At 44.3% G+C, this 23,141-nt stretch overlaps 4 protein-coding genes across 10 annotated transcripts in view; 3 read left to right on the top strand and 1 right to left on the bottom strand.

Annotated features, from left to right (window-relative positions):
* Window positions 1–11,761, top strand: part of LOC148318436 (serine/threonine-protein kinase OSR1-like) — a 22,272-nt gene extending 10,511 nt beyond the window's left edge. The window contains exons 4-19 of one of the 3 annotated variants that reach the window (XM_088283473.1): window positions 740–881; window positions 4,868–4,923; window positions 5,095–5,204; window positions 5,271–5,372; window positions 5,455–5,588; window positions 5,814–5,862; window positions 6,286–6,351; window positions 6,970–7,092; window positions 7,238–7,315; window positions 8,675–8,710; window positions 8,790–8,933; window positions 9,083–9,138; window positions 9,223–9,275; window positions 9,411–9,479; window positions 9,562–9,626; window positions 9,979–11,761. In XM_088283473.1, coding sequence (XP_088139599.1) covers window positions 740–881; window positions 4,868–4,923; window positions 5,095–5,204; window positions 5,271–5,372; window positions 5,455–5,588; window positions 5,814–5,862; window positions 6,286–6,351; window positions 6,970–7,092; window positions 7,238–7,315; window positions 8,675–8,710; window positions 8,790–8,933; window positions 9,083–9,138; window positions 9,223–9,275; window positions 9,411–9,479; window positions 9,562–9,626; window positions 9,979–10,053 — 1,358 coding nt within the window. In that variant the 3' untranslated portion in view covers window positions 10,054–11,761. Of the gene's footprint in view, window positions 1–739; window positions 882–4,867; window positions 4,924–5,094; window positions 5,373–5,454; window positions 5,589–5,813; window positions 5,863–6,285; window positions 6,352–6,969; window positions 7,093–7,237; window positions 7,316–8,674; window positions 8,711–8,789; window positions 8,934–9,082; window positions 9,139–9,222; window positions 9,276–9,410; window positions 9,480–9,561; window positions 9,627–9,978 lie in introns of all 3 variants that reach the window. The other 2 variants (XM_088283471.1, XM_088283472.1) reach the window with 2 other exon arrangements.
* acad11 (acyl-CoA dehydrogenase family, member 11) overlaps window positions 9,288–23,141 on the bottom strand; it is a 19,297-nt gene continuing 5,443 nt past the window's right edge. The window contains exons 13-24 of one of the 5 annotated variants that reach the window (XM_088283466.1): window positions 18,252–18,321; window positions 17,814–17,899; window positions 17,171–17,242; window positions 16,871–17,025; window positions 16,678–16,794; window positions 16,361–16,470; window positions 15,931–16,125; window positions 15,417–15,500; window positions 12,691–13,958; window positions 12,186–12,235; window positions 11,394–11,512; window positions 9,288–9,501 (exon numbers count right to left, since the gene is read on the bottom strand). In XM_088283466.1, coding sequence (XP_088139592.1) covers window positions 16,017–16,125; window positions 16,361–16,470; window positions 16,678–16,794; window positions 16,871–17,025; window positions 17,171–17,242; window positions 17,814–17,899; window positions 18,252–18,321 — 719 coding nt within the window. In that variant the 3' untranslated portion in view covers window positions 9,288–9,501; window positions 11,394–11,512; window positions 12,186–12,235; ... (1 more) ...; window positions 15,417–15,500; window positions 15,931–16,016. Of the gene's footprint in view, window positions 9,502–11,392; window positions 11,513–12,185; window positions 12,236–12,690; window positions 16,126–16,360; window positions 16,471–16,677; window positions 16,795–16,870; window positions 17,026–17,170; window positions 17,243–17,813; window positions 17,900–18,251; window positions 18,322–23,141 lie in introns of those variants that run through there. The other 4 variants (XM_088283467.1, XM_088283469.1, XM_088283465.1 and 1 more) reach the window with 4 other exon arrangements.
* LOC148318435 (solute carrier family 22 member 14-like) lies at window positions 12,709–13,159 on the top strand. The gene is made up of 2 exons (XM_088282688.1): window positions 12,709–13,086; window positions 13,145–13,159. Exons 1-2 carry the CDS (start codon window positions 12,709–12,711, stop codon window positions 13,157–13,159), a joined length of 393 nt encoding a protein of 130 aa, XP_088138814.1.
* Window positions 19,774–22,434, top strand: ackr4b (atypical chemokine receptor 4b). Its single transcript, XM_088283158.1, has 2 exons — window positions 19,774–19,899; window positions 20,169–22,434. Exon 2 carries the CDS (start codon window positions 20,176–20,178, stop codon window positions 21,289–21,291), a length of 1,116 nt encoding a protein of 371 aa, XP_088139284.1. The 5' UTR covers window positions 19,774–19,899; window positions 20,169–20,175; the 3' UTR covers window positions 21,292–22,434.

Below are 23,141 nucleotides of genomic sequence, written 5' to 3'. Positions count from 1 at the left end.
GAAAACGCGTTTATCGCCACTATCTTGTTTTCCGCATTTATCTTTAAAACATTCATATTTAATTGAGAAACCAATCTCCTAATTCACAGATCCAAAGAGGGCAATCAAACAACGTCGTGAAATTGTCGCTTTGTGTTTTGAGGATGATTCATTTTTCATGGGTGATCGCTTGAGGGCAACCTTTCGCATTCTCCCGACTGAACACGTCAAGTCTCATGAGCGTATTTTGCTCCCGCTTCATAACTGACGACGCCGTTTCACTTTGTCATGCAACTCAAGATTGACCTATGACCTTCCTCTTGCAAAAGGAGTGAGTTTCTTCCTGGGACTTTTTCACGACTATTTTTCCCCTCCATAATTTTAAGACTTTTTTTCTCTCTGTTATCGATGATATGGTGCGGAAAAAAAGATCGCAAAACCTCGGTCGTGGTTTGCGCGAGGTCGCTCGTGTGTTCGAGGCGCAAGTTGCGTCGAAGGCCAGAAAGCCTTGAAAGAAATGAAGTGTCGTCGTTCAAAGGCGGACTTTCCCTTTGACAAGCTATCGTCAATCTTGGCTTGCCTCTTCACCGCATTCTCCTTTCAAACGTTATTGGAGCCCATCCAAATATTTTGAGGTTGCGCAACCAGAAATTTTCATTTTCATTTGTGTGTGTCCAAATGACTTTTGTTTGTGGTTTGCTCTTTTCAACCCACCATAAGGTTGCATTTTTTTTTTCTTTTTGTTCGTTTGGGTTGTCAGGCTCAGTGCTGGATGTGATCAAGCACATCATCTCACGAGGCGAGCACAAAGCCGGCGTCCTGGACCAGGCCAGTATCGCCACCGTCTTGAAAGATGTTCTCGAGGGCCTCGAGTACCTGCACAGGAACGGACAGATACACAGGTAAACAGACAACATCAGAAACATTTCAATAAATTTTTTTTTTTTTTGGGGTGAGAATAAAATTACAATTTTCGAAGAATCAAGCTAAGTTTTTTTGTGAGGGACTGAAAAATGTCTAAATATTGTGAGAAATGAGATATTAAGAAGGAAGACATTTATTTTCTGACTGAGGAAAAAGAAAGAAAAACATAACAGGAGAAAAGTGTAATAAGGAGAAATGATTGGAATGCTCCCAAAAATCAACATGTGACGAGGGATGAAAGCTTTAACGGCGCGAGAGAGCTCCTCGTATTTTAAGAAAAGTCAACTTTACGATAAAGATATTCATTTGCTGTCAAAAGTAGTCAGAGAATTTGTCATTGTTTTAGAGGCAATAATCTGAATTTTAATCTTTTTATGGAACAAAGTAGTATTGGGAGAAATAATCAGGATAAAATTAAGTTTTTATGACAAGTCAAAGTTTTATAAGAGAAAAAAAAAGTCCACGTTTTATGCGGCGATAAAAAAAAAAAAAAAATTGTAATCTTCCGAGGCTAATTTTCGCAATGATCTGGGAAACAAATTTTAACACTCTCTGAATAAAGTCAATACAAGATCGTCTTTATAATGAGAAGGCAGTCGGAATTTTACAAGAAAGTCGTAAATGTGTAATTATGTTTTATGATTTTTACAAGTTGTTTTACGATAAAAAATCTCAACTCGATGACAATAAAATCACGACATAAAAATGTCATCAGCCTTAAGTTGGAATGTTGTGAAAAACAAACGGTAGTAAATGCCGTCCACGTCGTTCAGGTCCAAAAGATGTCGTGCAGAAAAGCGCCGCCACGAATGCGACGGCAACGGCAAAAATCACGTCAACTTCCGTTGGTGGACGTCCCAAAGTTATTCATATTCCGACTCGTGAGCACGTGAAGCACGTGGCATTTACCTTTCCCCGCCAAAGGTCATCGATGTCATGGAGATGAAGCTGGAAACGGCTCGGCCCGAGCGCTTTATGGCTTATCGCTGCGGCGTTGGGATGAATGGAAGGGGGCGGAGTCACATTTGAAGGTCATGGAGATAAAGAAAGCAAAACGTCGTGTGTCCGCTTTGCCGTCCAAAATGAGTCTTTGGGAAGTTTGAGCGCATGAATATGCATGAGCGGAATGTGTCAATGGCGCATTTGCGTGCCGCACAAAATGTGATCCCCAAAGCTCTCCTTTAAGCCAGTTCAAGACCGGGCTAAGTCGCCGCTCGCAAGCTGTCGCGGACCTCGGCGGCCTTCAACGCTAACGCCGCTCAACTTGATCTTCCTCCCGTCCTTGTCGCTTCCTTTTCGCCGTCTGCCAGCACGCAAGGGAAGAAGGCACAAGTCGGGCGCTCGGCACTTTGGATTTTGCCAGGAATGTCGTAAAGCACCTCGTGCCGGCGTGCGACGCAACAGGCCACGCGTGTAAATAATGCAGAGCGAGCGGCGGCCGGGCCATGCGCGTGCTTGCAAGTTTTTTTTCCCCTTCCCAGAAGCTCGCCGCCGCGCTGAAACCGATCGAAGACATTGATTGACAAGTGTGCTGAGGAATGATGAAGCGGTGCCGATGATGCGTTTGCGTTCTGATCCTTTAATGGACAATTTGGAGCAAAAGTGTCGATCGCATCTTGAAGGGGAGAAGACTCCAATTAAAATATGGTGGAAAATGGAATGTAAAATAATTTGCAATTAAATTCAAATGTTATGTTAGTGAAAATAAATTCTTAAATTTCAATTATATTTTTTTTTTTAGCAAAAAAAATTATTTTATGATTATCAGATTTACCAGAAAATATTGAAATTCTATTGATTTAAAAAAAAAAAAAAATCAATAAATTTTACGTGACTTTTGTGAGATTGAGGGGAAAAAATATAACGAAACAACCTTTCCTCCGAATGTTCCAACTTTTTCACAAAACGTGTTCCGCTATTAAATGAAACAAAAGTGTGCCACTTTCGGCTAAAAGACGCCGTTCCTCCTTCGTGAGACGCGGCGCCGCGCGTTCCCGTCCCTCTTTTAAGCTGCATCACATGATCGTGCGCCGCTCAGGTCTGGCAAAGGCTGAGATCAAGTCGCAAGGTCCCGTCTTGACCTCTCTTTGAGGTTCTTGTCTCCTCCGCAGAAATTTGCCACATGCCGGTCAAGTGCTTCCACCTCACACGAGCCAGGTGCCACTTTGACACCAGCGCACGACGAGGAAAGTAAATTGAACCAACGCGTTTAAAGGGGGCGTGGCGTGTATGTGACGCCACAGGAGGTGACCCGGCGTAGTTGCCAGGTGCACTTGTGGTGAGATGAGTGGCAATAAATCTCCTTGACACTTTCATTCCATGCCTCCTCACGCCTGGCAACCGCCGGGCCAATATTCCACCCCGGGCGACCTCACCTACTTCTTTCGAAGTCACACTTTTATGGCTGCTGGAGGCCAGCCCCAAAAGGAAAGCTGTCGTAAAATCACAACGTAGCAAATTTCTTTGGTGTAGCCACCAGGGGGCAGTATAATAATAGTGAACCAAAAGAAAGAAAATTAAAGACGAGAGCTCGAGCAGCTTGATGTGACTACAGTTGCGCATATTATTTAGAAATTTCAAATATTTTTTGTCAATATTTTCCGACTAATGACGTGAAATTGGGCTCATTTCCTACATAGTTGGGGTGTGCGGTACGAGTATCGAAGAAATCATTGAATTAAATACAAATAACATTTACAAACCATGAAACACAAAAATCTTTCAAAGAAACTTTCTTTTTTTTGGGGGGGATCCAGTACAGTCTATTTTTTTAACACATTTTATAAGTACAGTTCAGTTAGATTAATTGTTGTTTTATTTCCTTGTTTGAAGTATAATTTTCATTTTTTTGATCGAATCGTTAAATGAACACTTAAAGCAGATTTCTGTCTTAGCTCCGCTCCAAATTATTTTATTATTCCCGGCTGGCTCGTCGCACTCGACCATCAATGGAGCGGAGAGTCCCAGCGGCATCCAACGCGAGCGAGCGCTTTGAAGTGGTTTGAGCCGCCGCCACTGTAGAGATGATGTCACAGGGATTTATTTTTTTGGGCTTTCCAACATGAGATCACGCTCTATTCTTGGTCATAGCCTTTCAACGCAGCCACAAAACGACCTCTGTGAAGCCACAATGTCAGCATTCAGAGCTCATCGGCGGCGCAATTGCACAATCGAATGATCAACTTATTTTTCCGTTCGGCTTGAAAAAGCTTATCGACGGTCCAAAAAGGTTTTCACTCCGTTTTGAAGTCAAACTTAAACTGTCGCGATAAGGTCGGCTCCCTCTAGTGGCATGCTTAAGAATCACTGAATGATATCCACAGACATTAACATTTAAAAAACAAACAAACAGGACGTTGGTTCTTTTAATTTTCCGGCGAAATACCTCAAAGCGAACCGAGACTAGAATTGGTAAAAAATGCCTTATCTTAAATCTTAATACAATTGCGACTTTGATTTGTTGTGACGTTAACACTGTGATTGAGTTGAATAAATTCTAACGACCAGAACTTTGAATGCTTGAAGGCTGCTTAAGATGAAAGCTGGAATGACAAGTGACGCTTTAGCAAGTGAATTTGAATAAATGAAATGAGCATGCTATGAAGGCGACTCCCAGAATGTCTTTCAAGTGTGATGGGAAATTTAAAAAAAAATCAACAAGTGGGCTTATTTAATAAAACTGCAGGCAAAAACATGGCCCAAGTTGAACATTTAACTCCTTGAGTACCGGATCGGAGTACTTTAGCCACTGCTGAACTTTTCAAAGCCTTCCTGGCTTGCAACCGTTTTCCACCACTGCCCCCATGTGGTCGCAGGAGGAACAGCACCATCCCATTCACTCCCCGCAGACGGCTGAATCCTCTTATCCGTCTTTAGAGTCAAGTCTTAACGTTTGCTCAAAGTCTCAAAATCTTGCCGGGCCATTTTGCAATCTGTACTTGTCTAAAACTGTCGACTTCCGCAGAGATCTCAAAGCTGGAAACATTCTTCTGGGAGAAGACGGTTCTGTTCAAATCGCAGGTATGGTTGCTTTTTTATTTTATTTTTTTTAATCTGTCATCAGTTATAAATCCTCATTTGGAACACTGACCCACATTTGAAACTTTAACTTCATAACGAATAATGGCATAAATGGTGACCTCTTTGAAAACCTATCCTGACATTGAAACGCTATTTTGTGTGTGTGGCCAGACTTTGGCGTGAGTGCCTTCCTGGCCACCGGCGGCGACATGACCCGCAACAAAGTGCGCAAGACGTTTGTGGGAACGCCGTGCTGGATGGCGCCCGAAGTCATGGAACAGGTGGGCGTGCCCTCTCTGGTAACTACGGCAACGCATCCTGCCAATCACAACCACTTGCTCCTCCAGGTGAAGGGCTACGATTTCAAAGCGGACATCTGGAGTTTCGGGATCACCGCCATCGAGCTGGCGACCGGGGCGGCGCCTTACCACAAGTACCCGCCCATGAAGGTCAGCGCGTGTCCGTAACGCTCGCACGTGTTTGCCGTTATTGAGGGTGGGGGGGCGGGACAAACGACTGTGGTGCGTTCAGGTGCTGATGCTGACGCTGCAGAACGAGCCGCCGGGTTTGGAGACGGGCGTCAGCGACAAGGAGATGGTGAAGAAATACGGAAAGTCCTTCAGGAAGATGATCTCCTCATGTCTGCAGAAGGACCCGGAGAAAAGGTGACGATGTCGCCCTTTCATTCATGAAATACCTAATTGAATCCCAACCGGGGTTCGAAACCGCCCCCCGCCCCTTTTTTTTTTTTTTGCTACATTTTCATAAATAATCCAACATGTTGTGTGCTTCATCATTTTGCTTTTATTGCTGCAGCATTTGCCTCTGGCCAAATGTGTTTTCCAAGCCTCCCGCGAACCTCACTAACGATCCGCCTTTGTGCTTCTCAGGCCGACATCGTCGGAGTTGCTCAAGAATAAATTCTTCCAGAAAGCCAAGGTAGGCAGGCGCCTCCCCTTCAATAATGGCGCTCGGCGAGTCAGCAATCGCTTCGTCCGCGCCTCGGGAAGCCGTTTTGGCAACGTTTCAAAGCAGTTGGACCGGAACAACCGGTGTGCTGACGAGAGCGTTTTCGGATTCCTAAATGTGGACAGCGGAAGGCTGGCTTGAGCAGCGGTTCAACTTGTGGCATGACGCGGACATTTTATGTATCTCGCAAGGAAAATGTTTTGTTGACATCATTCACGTAGAACACTTTCAAATGAGAAAGGAAGAAAATGTAATTATGTGCGGTTACCTTTTTTTTTTTTAATCTTTGATGCAAGCAATAAATGAATCGTTTTCACAATTAACAACAGCTGTATGATAATAAATGTTTCGGTTATCCTTTATGTTATCATTTTTCTATCCTCCTTTTGACAGACACACGACTACCTCCTGGATAAACTTCTTCAGAGGGCTCCCACAATATCAGAGCGGTCGAAAAGGGTGAGCGATGATCCTTTTCTTGACATCCTTAGTGGAGGATTTAGGAACATTTTCAAAGATTTATCACTTAAACAAAAAAAAAAAAAAAAGCAACAAAATCTTCCGTTTGATTCTCACCTACTCGTGCTACACGGGCTCCCTCTAGTGGTACTTGAAAAAAACACATCCCGAATGTTTGGAAGTCGGGTTGCTGTTGCTTCATCTTTTTCAAAACATCAGTGCATAATTGTTTGGTACAGGTCAGCTGTAACTTTTAAGTACGATAGTGCCTCATGAAATAATTTGGAAATGTTTGTTCTCCAATTCTTATTTCTGTGCAATGTTTACTTTTGTGCAATACATTTTTATAGAATCCATAAAGTGCAGTATTTTTATCCTTCTATATACCAGCGCAATGTTACATTTCAAATGACGTCATTTATCGATAATAAATGTAAAAAAAACTTGGGCCTACAATGCTCTATTTTAAACCATGCAAAACACAGTTTTAACCGGGAAAAAAAGCCAATGCAAATGTATCAAAATTTTTTCTTAAATAAATACTAATACAACTCGAACGCATTTTCGATGCATTCGGGGATCTCACTCAAAATCGCTTTGTTGCGCGGCTCGTCACAGGTGCGCCGCGTTCCCGGTTCCAGTGGGCGTTTGCACAAGACGGAGGACGGCGAGTGGGAGTGGAGCGACGACGAGCTGGACGAAGAGAGCGAGGAAGGCAAAGCGGCCGTGGCCGCCTTGAGGGTGAGCTGCGCCTGCGTTGGCGCCCGCGCTGGCGGCGGCGGCGGCGCCCGCGTCTTCCCTGACCTCGTTTGTCCGTCCCCCGGCGTCCATTGTATCTCCATGTGTGTCTCACCTGTGCGTCTGTGTGTTCTGTTTGACGGCGAAGGAGCAGCAGGTGAAGCCTGCTGGCGCCCCCCGGCGACAAGTTCGCTTCTCCTACCCACTCGAGCTGCCGGCGTCCAGGGTTGTTCACTTGCCAGCGCAAATACACATGGCCTTCCCCCAACAACTCTCGTTCGCCGCGACGACCATATTGGCCCTTTCCATTCTGGCCCCAAAAAAAAAAAAACTGACAATTTTAATCCCAGACAAAGATATTGATATGTAAACCGCTAATGATAATTGCCGACTTTTTTCCGCTGTTGGAAAGTGAAACAAATGGCAACTTAGTCCCAAGAAGTAACTTGCAACCCGAACCCTTTTGAAGCCGTGTTCCTCGTTTGAAGCATTGACCAAACCTTAACTTGAAGCTCTCGCCCTAGTTTGAAACTTGAACTCGATTAATTAATTGTTAAATTGTTTGACATGAAAACATCTTTGGAGAGAAATGAACATTTCAAAACTGCCCACTGCAGTTGTTTGTAATTATCGGAAGTCTTGCGCAGGTTTCCCTTCAACAAACATTTTCACAACATGCGATTTGATCCTCTTGATGATAATTCCCACGTGAGCAAACAATTTGAAATAACACGTCGTACTAAAAAAAGGCCGTTCTTTGTCCCGCATGGTTCACCGAGAGTTCCCTTTCCTGGAAGCCATCTGTATTTCTTTTTTTTCATTTTTTGTACACTTATTTACTCACTAAATCACCTCCAATCAGTTGCACGCCCAAGTCCAAACGGTTGAAATTTAGTTTGCTGCTTTGTTTTTGGCCACATGTCGGACAACTTGATGTCGTCTGTGAAATGTCATCGGTGCAAGTACATGTGCGCTTCTTCCTGTTTGTCACTAACACGGGTTCGCTTCGAAAACCGGGGTGGCTTTTGTTTGCCCTCACAACAAGGAAAAAAGTCATTATTTTGTGTGGTCTAACAGTGTGAATTTTTAAATGTATTTTTTCCAACTCAACTTTTAAATCACTAAAACTTTGTATGTTTGCTCCCGGTTATGATGAGGTTGTATTGTGTGCAGTATTTATTTATTTATTTATCAGTATCAGGCCTGCCATAGTATAATGAGACTAAACGTGCGAGCCGTTTAACTCCTGTGTGCCTTTTGCTTCCTGTGTGCCCTTTGGCAGGCGCATCTCGGTAACTCGAATATTGTTGAACTTTTTTTTTTACTTCAGTAATTCAATTCTAAAAGTGAAACTTGTTCATTATTTCATTCCAAGATGATTATTTCTCTTATTTATATCGTTGAGAGTGCTTTTTTTTTCCATCCATCATCCACTGTTTGAGTTTCACATTTTGAACTGAGCTACTTGAAGGTTTTAAGCAATGTTCACATTTACTGAGACGCACCTGTGCTTCTTGTGTGCTGTTCGTACTCCGCAAGTACGTCAGGATAATCTAATACTCGAATACTATTTGTCTTTTTCCAGTCGCCAAGAGTGAAGGAGGCGCCGCAGAACTCAGAGGTGAGTCCTCCGACGATATTCCATGAGGGGTTCAGCGACATTGCTTGGCTTATCAATCATCGTTGGGTTTTTATCTTAGATGTTCCAGACGCCAGAATCTTTGAGCGTACCGCCTTCCGCTGCCGCCGCTGGTGAAGCAGAACTACCTCAGGCTGCGGCCACGTTTCCGCCGCCTGCACCCGTCGCTCCTCAGCCGGCAACCGCCGCCGCTGCTCCAACGCCGGTAACACACACTTGCAAAATTCAATCATTGAATAAGAATGTCGAAACAGCAAAGGGTTTAATACAACTGATTTTTTTAATAAGGGAAAAAAAGGAATCAGAGTGAGAGCTAAATACAAATTTTAATTTAAAAAAAATGATTTTCTTCAGGTTCCTTCTTCCTCAAGCGACGTGACGTCTCCAATCAGTTTGGTGCTCCGGTTAAGGTGCGTTTCAACTACTCGGATATGTTTATGTTAATTAGCTCACAATAGAATTTAATCCCGGCACCCCCCCAAAACTCTGTGCAGAAATAAAAAGAGGGAGCTAAATGATATCCGCTTTGAGTTCATGCCAGGCAGAGGTAAGCCTGCAGCTCAGTTGCATGTAACTTTTTGAAGTACAATCCAGTATCAAGAGGTCTAACACTGTTGTCGTTGATTCCCTGTGTGTGTGTGTGTGTGGGGGGGGGGGGGGGTGTGTTTGTTTGTTTGTTCAGACACGGCGGACGGAGTCTCTCAGGAGCTGGTGTCGGCAGGCCTGGTGGATGGGAGGGATTTAGTCGTAGGTCAGTGGTAGCGTCTTTCTTCCTGATAAAAAAACAAACAAAAAAAATATATATAACACTTTTTTTTTTCTTTACTTTGCAGTTGCCGCAAATTTGCAAAAAATAGTTGACGAGCCCCAAACTGATAAAAATGTTGTTTTTAAACTGGTGAGTTTCTCAACACAGAACATCTTTTGCTTAATAGAAAATGTATATTTTAGTTGTTCTAGAAAGAAAGAAATGAGCCATCTCACACCTGTATCACTTTGAAATTTAAGAAATGAAGAATTTGGGGATTAATTTTTAATTTTGATGAACTCTTGCCAGGCCCACTTGATGATGTCCTAGGCCAGTGATTTTAAAGTGTGGCTCCCTCTAGTGGTACATAAAAGAATAATTGCCTGAGTACAGCTAAGTTACTAGTATACAATAATAAATGAGCATTTTAGGAACTGTTAATTTTTAAACTTGTATTTTTTTTTTAAAGTATGAAATGTTACGTATTTTGTCCTTGTTGCAGGCTTCTGGAATCGAGGGATCAGAAATACCGGATGATGTGAAACTGATCGGCTTTGCTCAGCTCACCATTAGCTAAAGCGGTGTTTACTAATTTGGGACAGTGACTTGCCTAAAAGATGTGAGAAAAAAATTCAATATACAAAGAGATTATTAATATTTTCTATGGCTGGAAAGCAAACCACAACTGCCAAAGAAAACTACTGTTCAACGGCGGCTTTGTCGAATGAGGCGGCGCGCTGAAGGATGACCGACGTGCAGTTTAAGAATCACTCAAACAACAACAAAAAAAGTTTACAGTGTACTTGTTCGGTGGCTGCAAAGTTGTTTCAACCACCGTTTGGATTCTTGGTATTTGCTTTCTTCTGATCTTGGATGCATTTGCACAATCTTAACTAACAACCTTTGAACGTTTAACAATGCCTTATGTTCAGCTCAACTACTGAATGTGCTTTATTTGTATTTTTTTTGCCATTATGTACAATGTATGGTTTCAGTCAATGCTGATTTTTCTACTCTGCAGAATCACAAAAATCAAACGCACTAAAGTATTTAGAAACTACGTTAGTCAGATAGATACCGTTTTAATCTTAATAATCTTGATGTAACGATAAAAGCGATGTTTATCGGAACTAAACCTTGAACGCAGACAGACGATAACGTTGGTGTAAATGTCAAGGTTTTCCATAATATTTCCGCTCTTACGTTAAGAATGGTACGAGAAAAAAATGAGGCGCAAAAAAGTCAACGTGACTTAACACGGCTAAAAGATATATTTGTGACGTTGGGATTATAGCTATGCCAAATTGTAGAATCTACAAGTGTAAAGATCAACGTATGCCTTAATCGTCATCATCTGACGATAAAGACGTGCTATGCTGTTTAGCGGAAAGAAATGTCACAGATAGAAAATGAAAACTGCAAACTAAAAAGCTGAAAGCACACATTTTCCAAACCGCTTTGCTAGCCAGCTAAGTTAGTTCAGAGTCGTTTTTAAATCAGACAATTGAAGTGCATTTTTAAGTCTGATGAGAAACGCAAGTACTTGATTTAACTCTTATGTAAATAATGACATTAGGATTTTATTATTATTTTTTTTTTTAGTTTTTCTAATGGGATGCTTCACGCTTGGCCTTTTGTTGCGTCCCGGTGAGGCTTTGAAGGAAGACGACACGACTTTTGGTGGTGCAGAGGCTTCACCGATTGAAGTCTACTGGCACTTTGTGAATTTTCTGCCTTTTAGAAGCAAATTAAAATAAATAACGGCCATATCTATGTAAAGCTGTGCATTTTTTTAAACGGCCCCTAACGATGTGTTGCATTAGTGGTTGGTTGCTGATCGGGAATGTGCACAAGGTGGAATAGTGAGTCAATCAGCGCAATTACGCTCGCCTTATATTGAAAGTGACCAATTGTTACCTTTGTCCTTGTACCAAGTCATCGATGCTGGCTGCAACATTTGGTGGACGAGACTCTCGGTGGGTCATGCCGTATCAGCAGCTTTGAAATGCCAATTGTGCAGGCAATAACTTGTCTGGCTGTAATGTAGGGAGTAGAAAGATCATTATTTGTTTTGGTTCGGGAGTTACATGCAAATTTCTCTTGAGTGTTTTCCATTAGTAAAGAGGAAAATGCAAGTCTGAGCCTATTTGTGGCAGGAAATGGATTGTCGCCATTTGCGGCAGTTGGAAAAAAAAAAAAAATCACCAAAAATGTTTAGCACTCAGTTGTAATTTATAATTGTACTGTTTTGCAATAAGTATTAAAGTTTGAATGCTTTATTGCATCATTTTGTGTGGATTGTTTATAATTGAATCGAACTATTATATTTTAGGTATTTTAGATTATATATATTAGATAGAAAATACCCTCAAAATGTTAGCTTATTACAGAATCAACTGTATTTAATATTAAATACAGTATTTGAATATATCAAAGGATGTGTTTTGACAGTTACTAAAGACTTTACTCAAACAAATATGCTAGTTTGTTTTATATTACATCAGAATCTTTTCCATCGTTTGCATTTTCTGCATGCTTTTTATATATAATATTCTAAAAAGAAAAAGAATTTCACCATTGGTATGGGGCAGACCATAAATGTACCGAAGTTGAACTAACCCATGAGCAGGGTAATAATGTCGGAACACCGACCACAAAGTCAATCTTTGCTGCCCCAAAAAATTGAGAAACTGCATTTCTCATACTGACCACAAGATGGCGACAGCGTGAAACCTGGCGCACGTTTTGGAACGGTCCATCTCCAGCCGAAGTTCCGCAAACAGATTGTTGGTCAATAAAAGAATAATCACAATAAAAGTCGTAATCAAACCTTAATGGAAACAAACTAATGAAAATCACACATTGCTTTTGAGTAAGCGCTTCAGCAGCTTTAATAAAAGAAAACTAATCAAATAAACTAATGAAAAAGAATTTGCACTTTGATTGTTTGGCAACTAATAAAATGCTCGCACTTATCTCGATTTCATTTAGCAAATTATTCACTACAGTTTAACGCATCAATGTTTTGCTAAGAAATTATTATTGAAGTTCATTTCTGCAAGTTTCCTCTTTTCCATGCAAACAGAAAGAACACATTATGACAGGCAGTAATTTAAAGATATAAAAAAAAAAACGAACTGCTGGAAGTTCAGACAAAACATCTGATTGTGGTTAAACATTAACAGCGCATTACAAGCGGTTGCATCGGACTCACATTTCATTTGCCTTCACCATGAGCACCTTCGCGCACGTCCTCAAGGAGATCGGCGAGTTCGGCTTGTTCCAGAAGCGCCTGGTGGCCACCACGTGCATCCCCAGCATCTTCTTCGCCTTTGACCTCATCGGACAGGTTTTTGTCGGCCTCCATTTCCCAAACTACTGCAACACCGACTGGATATTGGATCGAGCGGACGGCAACCTGACCTTAGAGAGGCAGAAGGAGCTCACCATCCCTCTGAGTCCAGATGGAAGCTTCCAGAGCTGCCTCATGTTCACGCCCGTCGACTCGGACCTGGAGACCATCGAGCTGTACGGCCTCAACGCGACCACCGGCTGCATCAACGGATCCAAGTTTGAGGTGCCGACGGGGGAGTCCAGCATTGCGACAGAGGTGAGACGAGTGCAGCGATGTAACCTCGTCCTCTTCTGTGCGACCACCTGCCGAACAGAAGAGCGAGACATGAAAGATGCAAATGAACTTTCTTTCTTGCAGTTCAATCTGGTGTGCGACAGAAGCCTGATGACCGAAGTGTCGCAATCCGTCCACATGGTCGGACTCGTCACTGGCGCTGTTGTGCTGGGTGCCATGGCCGACAGGTCCGTTGTTTCTGGAAATTAATGAAGCCGCCATGCATTTAAATAAAAAATAAATAATAATTTTTTTTTAATTTTTGGGTAGGTTTGGCCGCCGCTTCGTGTTATTGCTCGGGCATCTTTTCCTTTTCTTGGCAGGCTTCAGTGCTGCGTTCTCTCCCAACGTCTACATTTACATCGCTCTCAAGTTCATGTGCGGCTTCTCCCTGTCGGCGCTCATCGCCAATGCATTTGTCATTGGTGAGTCGAACACGGCGATGCGATTTGAGTTAAGAAGAGTTGGAATTTGGATTTCTCTCGTTGTGGAAGGCGGCGAGTGGTGCAAGTCGTCCAAGTTTGCCTTCTGCACCGTCATCAGTCACAGTTTCTATCCCATCGGTCTCATGCTGTTGTCGGGTCTGGCCTATTTCATCCGTGACTGGCGGACCCTCCAACTGGTTCTCTACAGCCCTCTCCTTCTCGTCCTGGCCATATTATTCTGGTCCGTCCCGTCGCATGACATTTGCGACTCTCAGTTAACAAGAAAATAGGAAACGACGTGCATCTTAACTCACCAGGGTCATGCCGGAATCGGGTCGCTGGCTCATGTCGCAGGGCAGGAAGGAGGAGGCCATGAAGGAGGTGCGCAGAGCGGCAAGAGTCAACGGGAGGGAAGTGTCGCAAGATCTGCTGGACAAGGTCAACGCCAACGCCAATTTCAAATTCGTCAAAACCGTTTGAACGGGGCGACCCGTCACGCACATTTGGGCCAATCCGCATGGTGACGTGTGCGACCGATGTTACCCGTGCAGATGGAGTTGGAGGAAACCCCCAAAAGCGGGAACATGCTGGATTTGTTCAAGATCGCATACCTGCGCAAACGAGTGATCGTCCTGAGCTACATCTGGTGAGGATTCTGACCGGGCTGTTTTGAAATTCGGGTCTTGTTACAGGCGCTGAGACTTTTTTTTTGCTAGACCAAATTCCTCGTTGCTATAGCGAATTGACTCTGACCTAGTGGGTTATCATTTTATAGTGCGTCATAAACTCCGCCGAGCCGGTCTGACAAAGCTCAAAGTCTTCGGATTACGATGTTCGATGTCGGCGGTATTCGGCGACTTTATCACGGCGACAGGTTTGGAGGCAACGTGATGTACTTGGGCCTGAGTCTGAGTGTCGGCAGCTTCGGGATGAACATCTACCTCACGCAGTTGATCTTCGCCTTGGTGGAGCTTGTCGCCCGTCTGAGCATTTTGCCGCTCATCGGACGTTTCGGAAGGCGGGCGTGCGTGGCCATCTCGTTACTGTCGGGTGCCATCGCCTGCCTGAGCCTCCTCGCCGTACCGAAAGGTTAACATCAATTGGAGACGCGCACTTTCACTTTCAGATTTAAAGCAAGCGTCTTTTAATGTTAGAAAATATATATCCAAACTTTTTTGAAGAAATACAAAACTTTTTCTTTTTTTTTCCCCAGAGCTTCCCGTTGTTATGACGGTCATCGCAGTATTTGGGAAATTTGCATCCACCATTTGTTACGCCATCCTGTTTGTTTATACGGCAGAGCTGTACCCCACCACGCTAAGGTGAGCACAACTGGCAAAATTAGATTTTGGATTTATTTTTTTTATTTCAATTTTTTTTTTAGGGAGTCTTTTATTTAATAATAATAATATTCCCTTTATTAGTCCCACAATGGGGAAATTCGAGATTCGAACCCAGGCCTCCTGGGGAGACTGGGTCCTGAGCGTGGCGCCTTAGACCACTCGGCCATTCTGGCATTTAATTTTTTCCCCACACATGAACAGATTACATCACAAGACAACGATAATGATAACATTCAAACGCCACCTCGCCCACCCAAAAATAAAAAGCTAATTTTCTCTCTCTCTATTGTTTAAAGTGTTCATTTTGTTTGTAATTAATAAAATATTAAATAAAACATACATAGAAATAATCCATATGACTGCGCTGCTAGTATGATCATAAACAATGAGGTTTTCTGTAAAAATGTGAAAAATTGTGTTGCTAGGCAGAGTGGCCTGGGCGTGAACACCACCTGGGCGCGCATCGGAGGCATCTTGGCCCCACTGATCAAACTCCTGAGCATTTACCACCACAGCCTCCCCATGCTGGTGTACGGCATCCTACCTGCGAGTGCGGCGGGCCTCTGCTTGTTGCTGCCAGAGACCCTCAACACCGAACTTCAGGAGCACGCCCCGGCTACCGAAAGGCCTTCGAGGGAACAAGGGGGACAGAAATAATGCTGGATGATTACACGTTCATCGCTTTTTATTTATTTTTCATGTGCGGTAAAAGCACGACAGCAAAAGATTGACGACGGATGGGAAAAGCAAGAGGAAAAAAAAAAAAAAGACGACAAAAGCACTAAATTGTAGTTATTGCTCAGTTACCATGGTAACATCTGCTCATAAACACAGAGCAATTGACATTTATCATTTTTGAATTTTTGGGGTCAGCATGAGTTTCTGTCACAAATCCCCCTACAGAACAAGATTAGCATTTTTTTTATATTTAAATTTAAATAGTAACTCTAATAAAAGCAGCTTTGAACCGTCACCTCAACGGAAATGGAAGCTAACAAAGAGGTTCTTTGCAAGTGTCACTCAAATGAAGAAAGATTTGTGATATTTAATGACTGCACCGCAAGTTCTATTTCCCGCCGTGTGGTCGAACGGGAATCCAAATGTGACTGACACAGACGATCCTTGCGTTCGCTCGGTTATGACGTCACAGTTTGGCTTTGGCGAGTTGATCCCTCAGCTCCAGACGGGCGATGGTGGACAAGTGCACCTCATCTGGTCCGTCAGCGATGCGCAGAGTTCTTGCGTAAGAATACCTGGAAGGGAAGGGGCAGGGGAGGTTATTTTATTTATTTATTTTTGGACTGCTGTGTGTGACTTGAGGCACAAAGGCGGGAGAATATCAGCTCCATTTTATAATCTCTTCCTGATTTTATTGATTGTTGTTTTTAAATTCAAATAAAGCACTGTGTTGCATTATTATTATTATTATTATTCTCGGGGGTAAGAAAAGTGCTTTATAATCAACGCTTGACTGAAGTCGGCACTCACATCTGCGCCAAAGGAAAGTCTCCCGAGACGCCGGCACCTCCGTACACTTGAATGGCACAGTCCACCACTTTGCACGCCATCCTGCCCGCTGCCACCTTGATCAGTGCAATCTGCACAATGAAGGGCGCACACTTTCGTAAAACGCTTTTCGAATAAGCTAAATGTCCATCCCACTTCTTTCGAAAGGGAAATACATAAACATCAATAATCCAATGGGAAAAAAAATGTTAAAAATCCACTTTTCCCGTGGCAGCATATCACACAAAAAAGCAAAACTAAAAGCTATTTTGGAGACGATCAAGCGGCACAAATTTCACCTGTTTGCGGGCAGCACGGCTCCCGAACGTATCCAGCGCGTGTGCGGCACAAAGTGTGAGCAGGCGGGTTTGCTCAATCAGGAGTCGGCACTCTGCTATCCAGTGAGCCACCACCTCCTACAAACACACGCGCGTCATGACACGAGTTGTCCACTAGGGGTCCGCAGCGGCTTGGAAGCGAGCGTTTGCCTACATGTTGGTAGAGCTTCTTGCCAAAGGCTCTTCTGGAGGCAGCTCGTCGGCAGAGCAGCTCCAGCGCTTGCTCGGCGAGGCCGACGGCTCGCATGCAGTGATGCAGCCGGCCCGGGCCCAGACGACCCTGCGCGATCTCAAAGCCTCGGCCTTCGCCTGCCAACAAGACGACGATTTCTTTAGAGGGGATATCGCAATAAATATTGCAGTCCTCAACGTAAATGTTTGGGGGCTGGATTGCAAAAATTAAGAGAAAAAAAAAAAAAAGAGCCATACTTGACCCATTCCTGCCGTCACGTACCGAGAATGATGTTGGCAGCGGGGACGCGCACGTTTTCAAAGTGCACCTCAAAATGGCCCCCGTGGATGGCATCTGAGGAAGAAAATATGAAATGAAAAGATATTCTGTTGACTGCTCTACATTTAATGCTTTTATAAAATTCTTGATCAAATTCACAAATTGATCTTAGTAGGCTAAACTTTTGGAGTGGCGCCAAAATATTGCATCAAAATTCAGATGTTTTTATATTTATGGAGCATTTGATGCATATTAATATGTATCTAGATAAAAACGAATTTCTGATCGTCATAGTATTAAAAGAGCCCAACCTTTATGATGGCTTCGTGACTGTCATTTATAACCGTTTGTGCATAACTGCCAAATTTATTGCAGTGCAGATGAAGGGCGTCTATTGTGATCATTGATACACGTTACTTCCTTTCAGAGGACAACAATCATCTGGAGTGTTGAACGTTTACACGACAAATAATGGCACGAGGACTTTGGACTTTTTATGACTTTGCCTCGCAGGCGTTGTGAGCCGCTCATTTGGTTGACATCAGATCAAGATAACTCATGACAACACGTTTTGTTTTGTTTTTCTCCCACATCTCTCTTCAGATGTCGCTCATGTTGGGCCTCATTCAGTCAGTGACCGTCATACCGTCTCCTCCAAACACGGTGAGAGGCCTGATCATCTTGACGCCCGCCGTGTCCATCGGCACCAGGATCATGCTGTGACTGGCATGTCTGCAGGCGTTCAAGAACAGAAAAAAAAAAAAAAGACTAAATAATATTTGTGTTTTGCGGTTGTTCAAGTGAACAAGAAGTTGCTAGATTACGGCAAATGCTGGGTGTGGTTTTTCTCTCAGCTCCGAGCAGCAAATAAACAATGACGTCTTTTGTACGGTGATGGGAGGCCAAAGGTCACATTTAACGGAAAATGGAACAGGTAAACAAGAGAATAAAAACATTGAAAAAAATAGTTCTTCAACACGGGAGTGTGTCGACGGCTACAAATTAGCCCATCCCAAACATTCTTTTTTGAGAGCGTGTGCGTGTTCACTTGCGACAGTGACGAGGCGACCAGGGAGGCACTGACCTGCTGCTGGCATCCTCGAGGGTGCTCCTGCACATCACAATGGCCACTTTGCATCGAGGATGCCCCGCCCCTAAGAGGACCACACAAACACAAAGACATTTTCACTTTTGGGAACGACTGTCTCACCGTTCTGTGAACCCTGTGTGTGTGTGTGTGTGTGTGTGTGTGTGTGTGTGTGTGTTCGGAAATGTCACGGACTGACATTTCCTGAAATGTTCCCATTTGGCCACCACAAATGCTAAAACAAAACTATTAAACGTTTTAAGGGGTCAGATAAGGTCGTGATGAAATAAGATTTGATTCTGGATTTTTTTTTTTGGGGGGGAGGTCTGCTTTAACGTCCACTTGAGGCTACTTGGTCTCACGTAGCCTTAGAAGTCATCTACAAAGTCATGACGATCAAAAAGTCCCTCTTCCTGTTTTGGCTTCCATGAAACGGGCCCCTGAGGACGAGAGGGGACGAGGGGGGGGGGGTGGACATATGGACACCAGACATGTCTGCCGGCACGATTGGGGATGCGCCAGTGCCAATATTCTACTTGGACATAAAATGTGCCCGATACTCCAACTCCGATACTTTAAGGTCAACACGGACGACCACATTTCGTTCGGCAACTGCAAAATGCGTGAACGTCGTAAATCATTTAGCGAATGTGTTAGCCCAAAACTTTTTTTTGCAGCTCTGCACTCCCGTAAAAGGACAAGAACAGAAGTAGACATTTCATCAGTTCAATGTCAATTCTTTATTTCCGTCTGAGGCGTGACACGAGACCGAAGCGGTCAGGTCCAGACGTGTTCCATCGGTACTGGAATGCAACGACAACCTTCCTGACGTCTGTTTTTATCGATACCTCCCTCAAGCGTGCGAGACCTTTTCCTATTTTGTTGAACTGCCGACGACGGAACAGCAAGTTTGTCTCGCGACTGCATTTGGAGGAATATTGTTGAAAGACGCCGCGAATGCGAGAACACCAAAGATGGTGTGATGAAGATGCATCAAAGCGGGGAGGGGAAAAAAAAACTGCACAGTCGCCACTCGTTTAGTTGTCTTTAATAACACTTTTTTTTTTGTTTTTTTTTTACAGTTGGCATCGTAAAAAGCATAGCCGATACGTTCTGATATATTTATTTAAGTGTTAGGAAGTTTTAAAAAATTATAGCACTACCAGGAAAAAAAAAAAGCCTTTTTTATGAGAACAGTCAAAATATTGTGAGAAAAAAAAAAATAGCCGCAGTTTGTACGAAAATGCGTAAACATCGCCACTCCTTTTACAACAACAAAGCAGCGAGATTACGAGAAAGCAGTTTAGGCAAAACTTTATTCGACAAGGAAGTGTTGCATTTCTTCAACCAGCAAGGTGGCGGGATTTTGGTTTATTGGCTGGCGGGCAGAAACAAAAACACTTCTCAGGAAGCTGAAGGAGAGTTGCAGTATAGCGAGCACACACACACGCGCACACGCACACACACACACGCACACACTGAATGGCGGGGCGTGCTAGTGGCGGGAGGAGTTGGAAACGGAGTGTTTTCTTTTTTTTTTTTTCCCCCTCCAACAACACAGCTCCAGAGAGACACAAGCGTCGGAGTGCGCGCATGTGGGACATTTGATCAGCGGGCAACTGACAAAGGAAAAAAATAAAAGAAGGTAAGATTTTTTTATTTTTTCTCCCTGAGGTTGGAATGTATGTCACGTGTCGAGGGAGGTGTACAATGTTTATTTTGCTGCTACCTTCACGACTTAAATCAAAATGTTGTTTTTCCCTTGCAAGTTAAACAATAAGTCAAGGTCCCCCCCCCCTTTTTTTTTTTTTTTTTTTTTTTACAACCAAATGGTCATAACGGTAATCAATTGAACTGTGAAATGTGCATATTGGAACCCGCACTTCTTCATCTTTGTCCCCCCCCCCCTCACAGAAAAAACATGGAGGATTACTATTACCATGACGACGACGACGGCGGCCATAACGACAGCTACGACTACAGCTACGACCACGCGGTCTGCGACAAGGAGGCGGTGCGTTCCTTCGCCGCCGTCTTCCTCCCGGTCATCTACTCGCTGGCTCTGGTGGTGGGCCTGGCGGGCAACGCTGTGGTGGTGGCGGTCTACGCGTCCCGCTCGCGTCTGCGCACCTTGACCGACGTTTGCATCCTGAACCTGGCCGTGTCCGACCTGCTGCTGCTCGTCACCTTGCCCTTCTGGGCGGCGGACGCCGTGCACGGCTGGAGGTTGGGCCCGGCCGCCTGCAAGCTCACCTCCTTCCTCTACAGCGCCAACTTCAGCTGCGGCATGCTGCTGCTGGCGTGCATCAGCGTCGACCGCTACCGGGCGGTGGTTCACAGCGCGGCCGGCAGGAGCGGCAGGGGCCCTCGGGTGCGCAGGCGGTGGATCCTGGTGTGCTTGGCGTTGTGGGCGGTGGCCATCTTTCTGGGGCTTCCTGAACTCGTCTTCTCCACGGTGAAGCATTCGCATTACCGGATGTACTGCACCGCCGTGTACCCGCCCAGCATGGGACGCCCCGCCAAGGCGACCTTGGAGCTGCTGGAAGTGACCCTTCGCTTTGTGTTGCCGTTCCTGGTGATGGTGGTGTGCTACTGCCTCGTCGGCCGAGCCCTGGCCGGAGCGCCGGGAGTGCGGCGAGACAAAAAGTGGCGGGCCCTGCGCGTTTTGCTAGCGGTGGTGGCCGTCTTCTTGCTAACGCAGCTCCCCTACAACGTGGTGAAGCTTTGCAGAGCCATGGACATCATCTACATGCTGGTGACCAGCTGCGAGGTCAGCAAGGGCCTGGATCACGCCTTGCAGGTGACCGAGAGCCTGGCGCTGACGCACGCTTGCATCAACCCGCTCCTTTACGCCTTCATCGGGTCCTCCTTCAAGGGACACGTCCTGAAAACGGCCAAGCGTCTCGGGCAGCGACTCGGCAGCCATCCCAGACGAGAGGACGGCGAGCCGGCGGTGGAGATCGCGCTCAACACGCGCGATCAGAACCAGTCGCAGTCCGGTTCCGAGGAACCGGATACCAGCACCTTCAGCATGTAAAGGCGCGAGTGCAGCTCGTCGCACAACGGCAACAGTTTAGCTTTTAAATCCTGAGGAAGGATTGAACACTACTTTGGCTGGAGGAGGTTGTTAAAAGTTCGAAGACCGAGTAGTCATAGCGAAAGCTGAAAACGCCCAACAGTGAACCGCCGCGCTTTGTGCGGTTAGAGACCGAGCCCTCCGGCAAGCGACGACGACACCCGATCGAAAAGATTTCTAATGCTTAAATTAGAAGTTCCGACTGTAAACGAAGCAGATTACAAAAAACAGTTTCACATCATTTCAAACTCATCCTGCAATAATAACTTCTGAATATTTTGATTTGGAAAAAAAACAACAAAAAAAAAAACATGCAACTCCCTTGAACAACCCAGGTTAAACTCAGCTCACCTCCGACAATAATTTCTGTTAATTATTATTCATGAATACTTCCTACTGCTTTCCTATTAGCCAGAGCTTTGCCGCCATCTGCGGGATGTTACAAAAAGTGCACGCAAAATACATAAAAAGTCAACCGCGGCTAGGCGGGCGTTCACTGTACACGCAAAACGATTTGTAACCGATTTTGAATGACTGAGGGACGCCACGACGATGGGGGGAAAAAAAAATAAACGGCGTGGTTACTTTTCTTGATCAACACAGCACAAGAGATCGATGAAGTCATATTGAGAATTCTTATACATAATGTTTATATGCACAGGCGAACCATTGTATTTTTATTTTTTTGTACGTTATGTCGATCGAATTAAAAGGAGCAATAAGTTCACCGACTTGCAGCACTCGTTCTCCTTCGGTACCCCAAATTCGCATTCATTGCTTTTAGTGTCATCGGACTGAACAGCTGTTGCTCAATGAGGATAAAAAAAAAAAAAAAAAAAACCCACTCGGGACATTTAAAACATGAAACTTGGTTCAGTTCGGCGTTCTGATGCTATGTAAGAGAAAAAGTTGGATGGGAAGAGAATTTGTAGCTTTTTCCTACGCTGAGCATGTCAGTCCTCGAATGGTCGTCATAGTAACGCTTGAGAGAAAAGGACATTGTGTTTTATTGTTTTGTTTGTTTCCCCAGACATTTTGGCTACGTACTATTTGCCAGAAACTATGATTCCCCCCCGCCTCACCACCACGTTCTTTAAATTAACCTGAAATAGCAACTCTAAATATAATTAAATAAATAAAAATGATACTTTGGATCATTATTTAATGATGGAAAACTTTGTGGATTCAATCATTTGTCTGTTTTACAAGAGTATTCCTCTTTTCTGCTTTTTCAACGGCTATTTATTGAAAGTACATCAAATCAAACCGGAGTCTGCTCGTGCCTCATGGCTTTCGATCAGATTTTCATTCTTTCCATCGCCGGTACCTGTTAGTCATCCTCTTTCCACCGCACTGGCTAAACTCAAAGGGTACACCGCAGCCATTTGGAAGGGATCATCGTTTACACGGAAACAATGGAAAGAAAGCTGCGGCGTCATAATGAGGGATGTCATTCAAGAAACGGAATCCAAAGCACGAGGGAGGACACTTTCGGGGGGGGGGGAACACCCTTCAGGCAAACGCTCCGTCATTGTCAACAAATCTCCACTTTTGTTTTGGGCCAGATTGCAGCGAGACGGAGATGTTATGACAGAGGGCGGGAATCCTTGTTACATCAGTGATTATATAAAGTCCTTCGAGGACCGTTTACAATAATCGAGCGCGTCTTTAGGATTACGCATGAACGCCGATGCATCAAACACAAATCAATCGCAGAAACGTTTCAAATGTTCACATTCCTCCTCAAGGAAGAGATTTGTTGGACAGGGGGCCTAAAAGTAATTTGAAGCCCCTTCTCAGTCAAATATGGG

Source organism: Idiotropiscis lumnitzeri, chromosome 19 (genome assembly GCF_059441095.1).
Source record: "Idiotropiscis lumnitzeri isolate Australia: NSW breed Sydney's pygmy pipehorse chromosome 19, RoL_Ilum_1.0, whole genome shotgun sequence".
Taxonomy (NCBI): domain Eukaryota; kingdom Metazoa; phylum Chordata; class Actinopteri; order Syngnathiformes; family Syngnathidae; genus Idiotropiscis; species Idiotropiscis lumnitzeri.
Note: the sequence above shows the minus strand (reverse complement) of the source record. Positions and strands in the feature narration are given on the sequence as shown.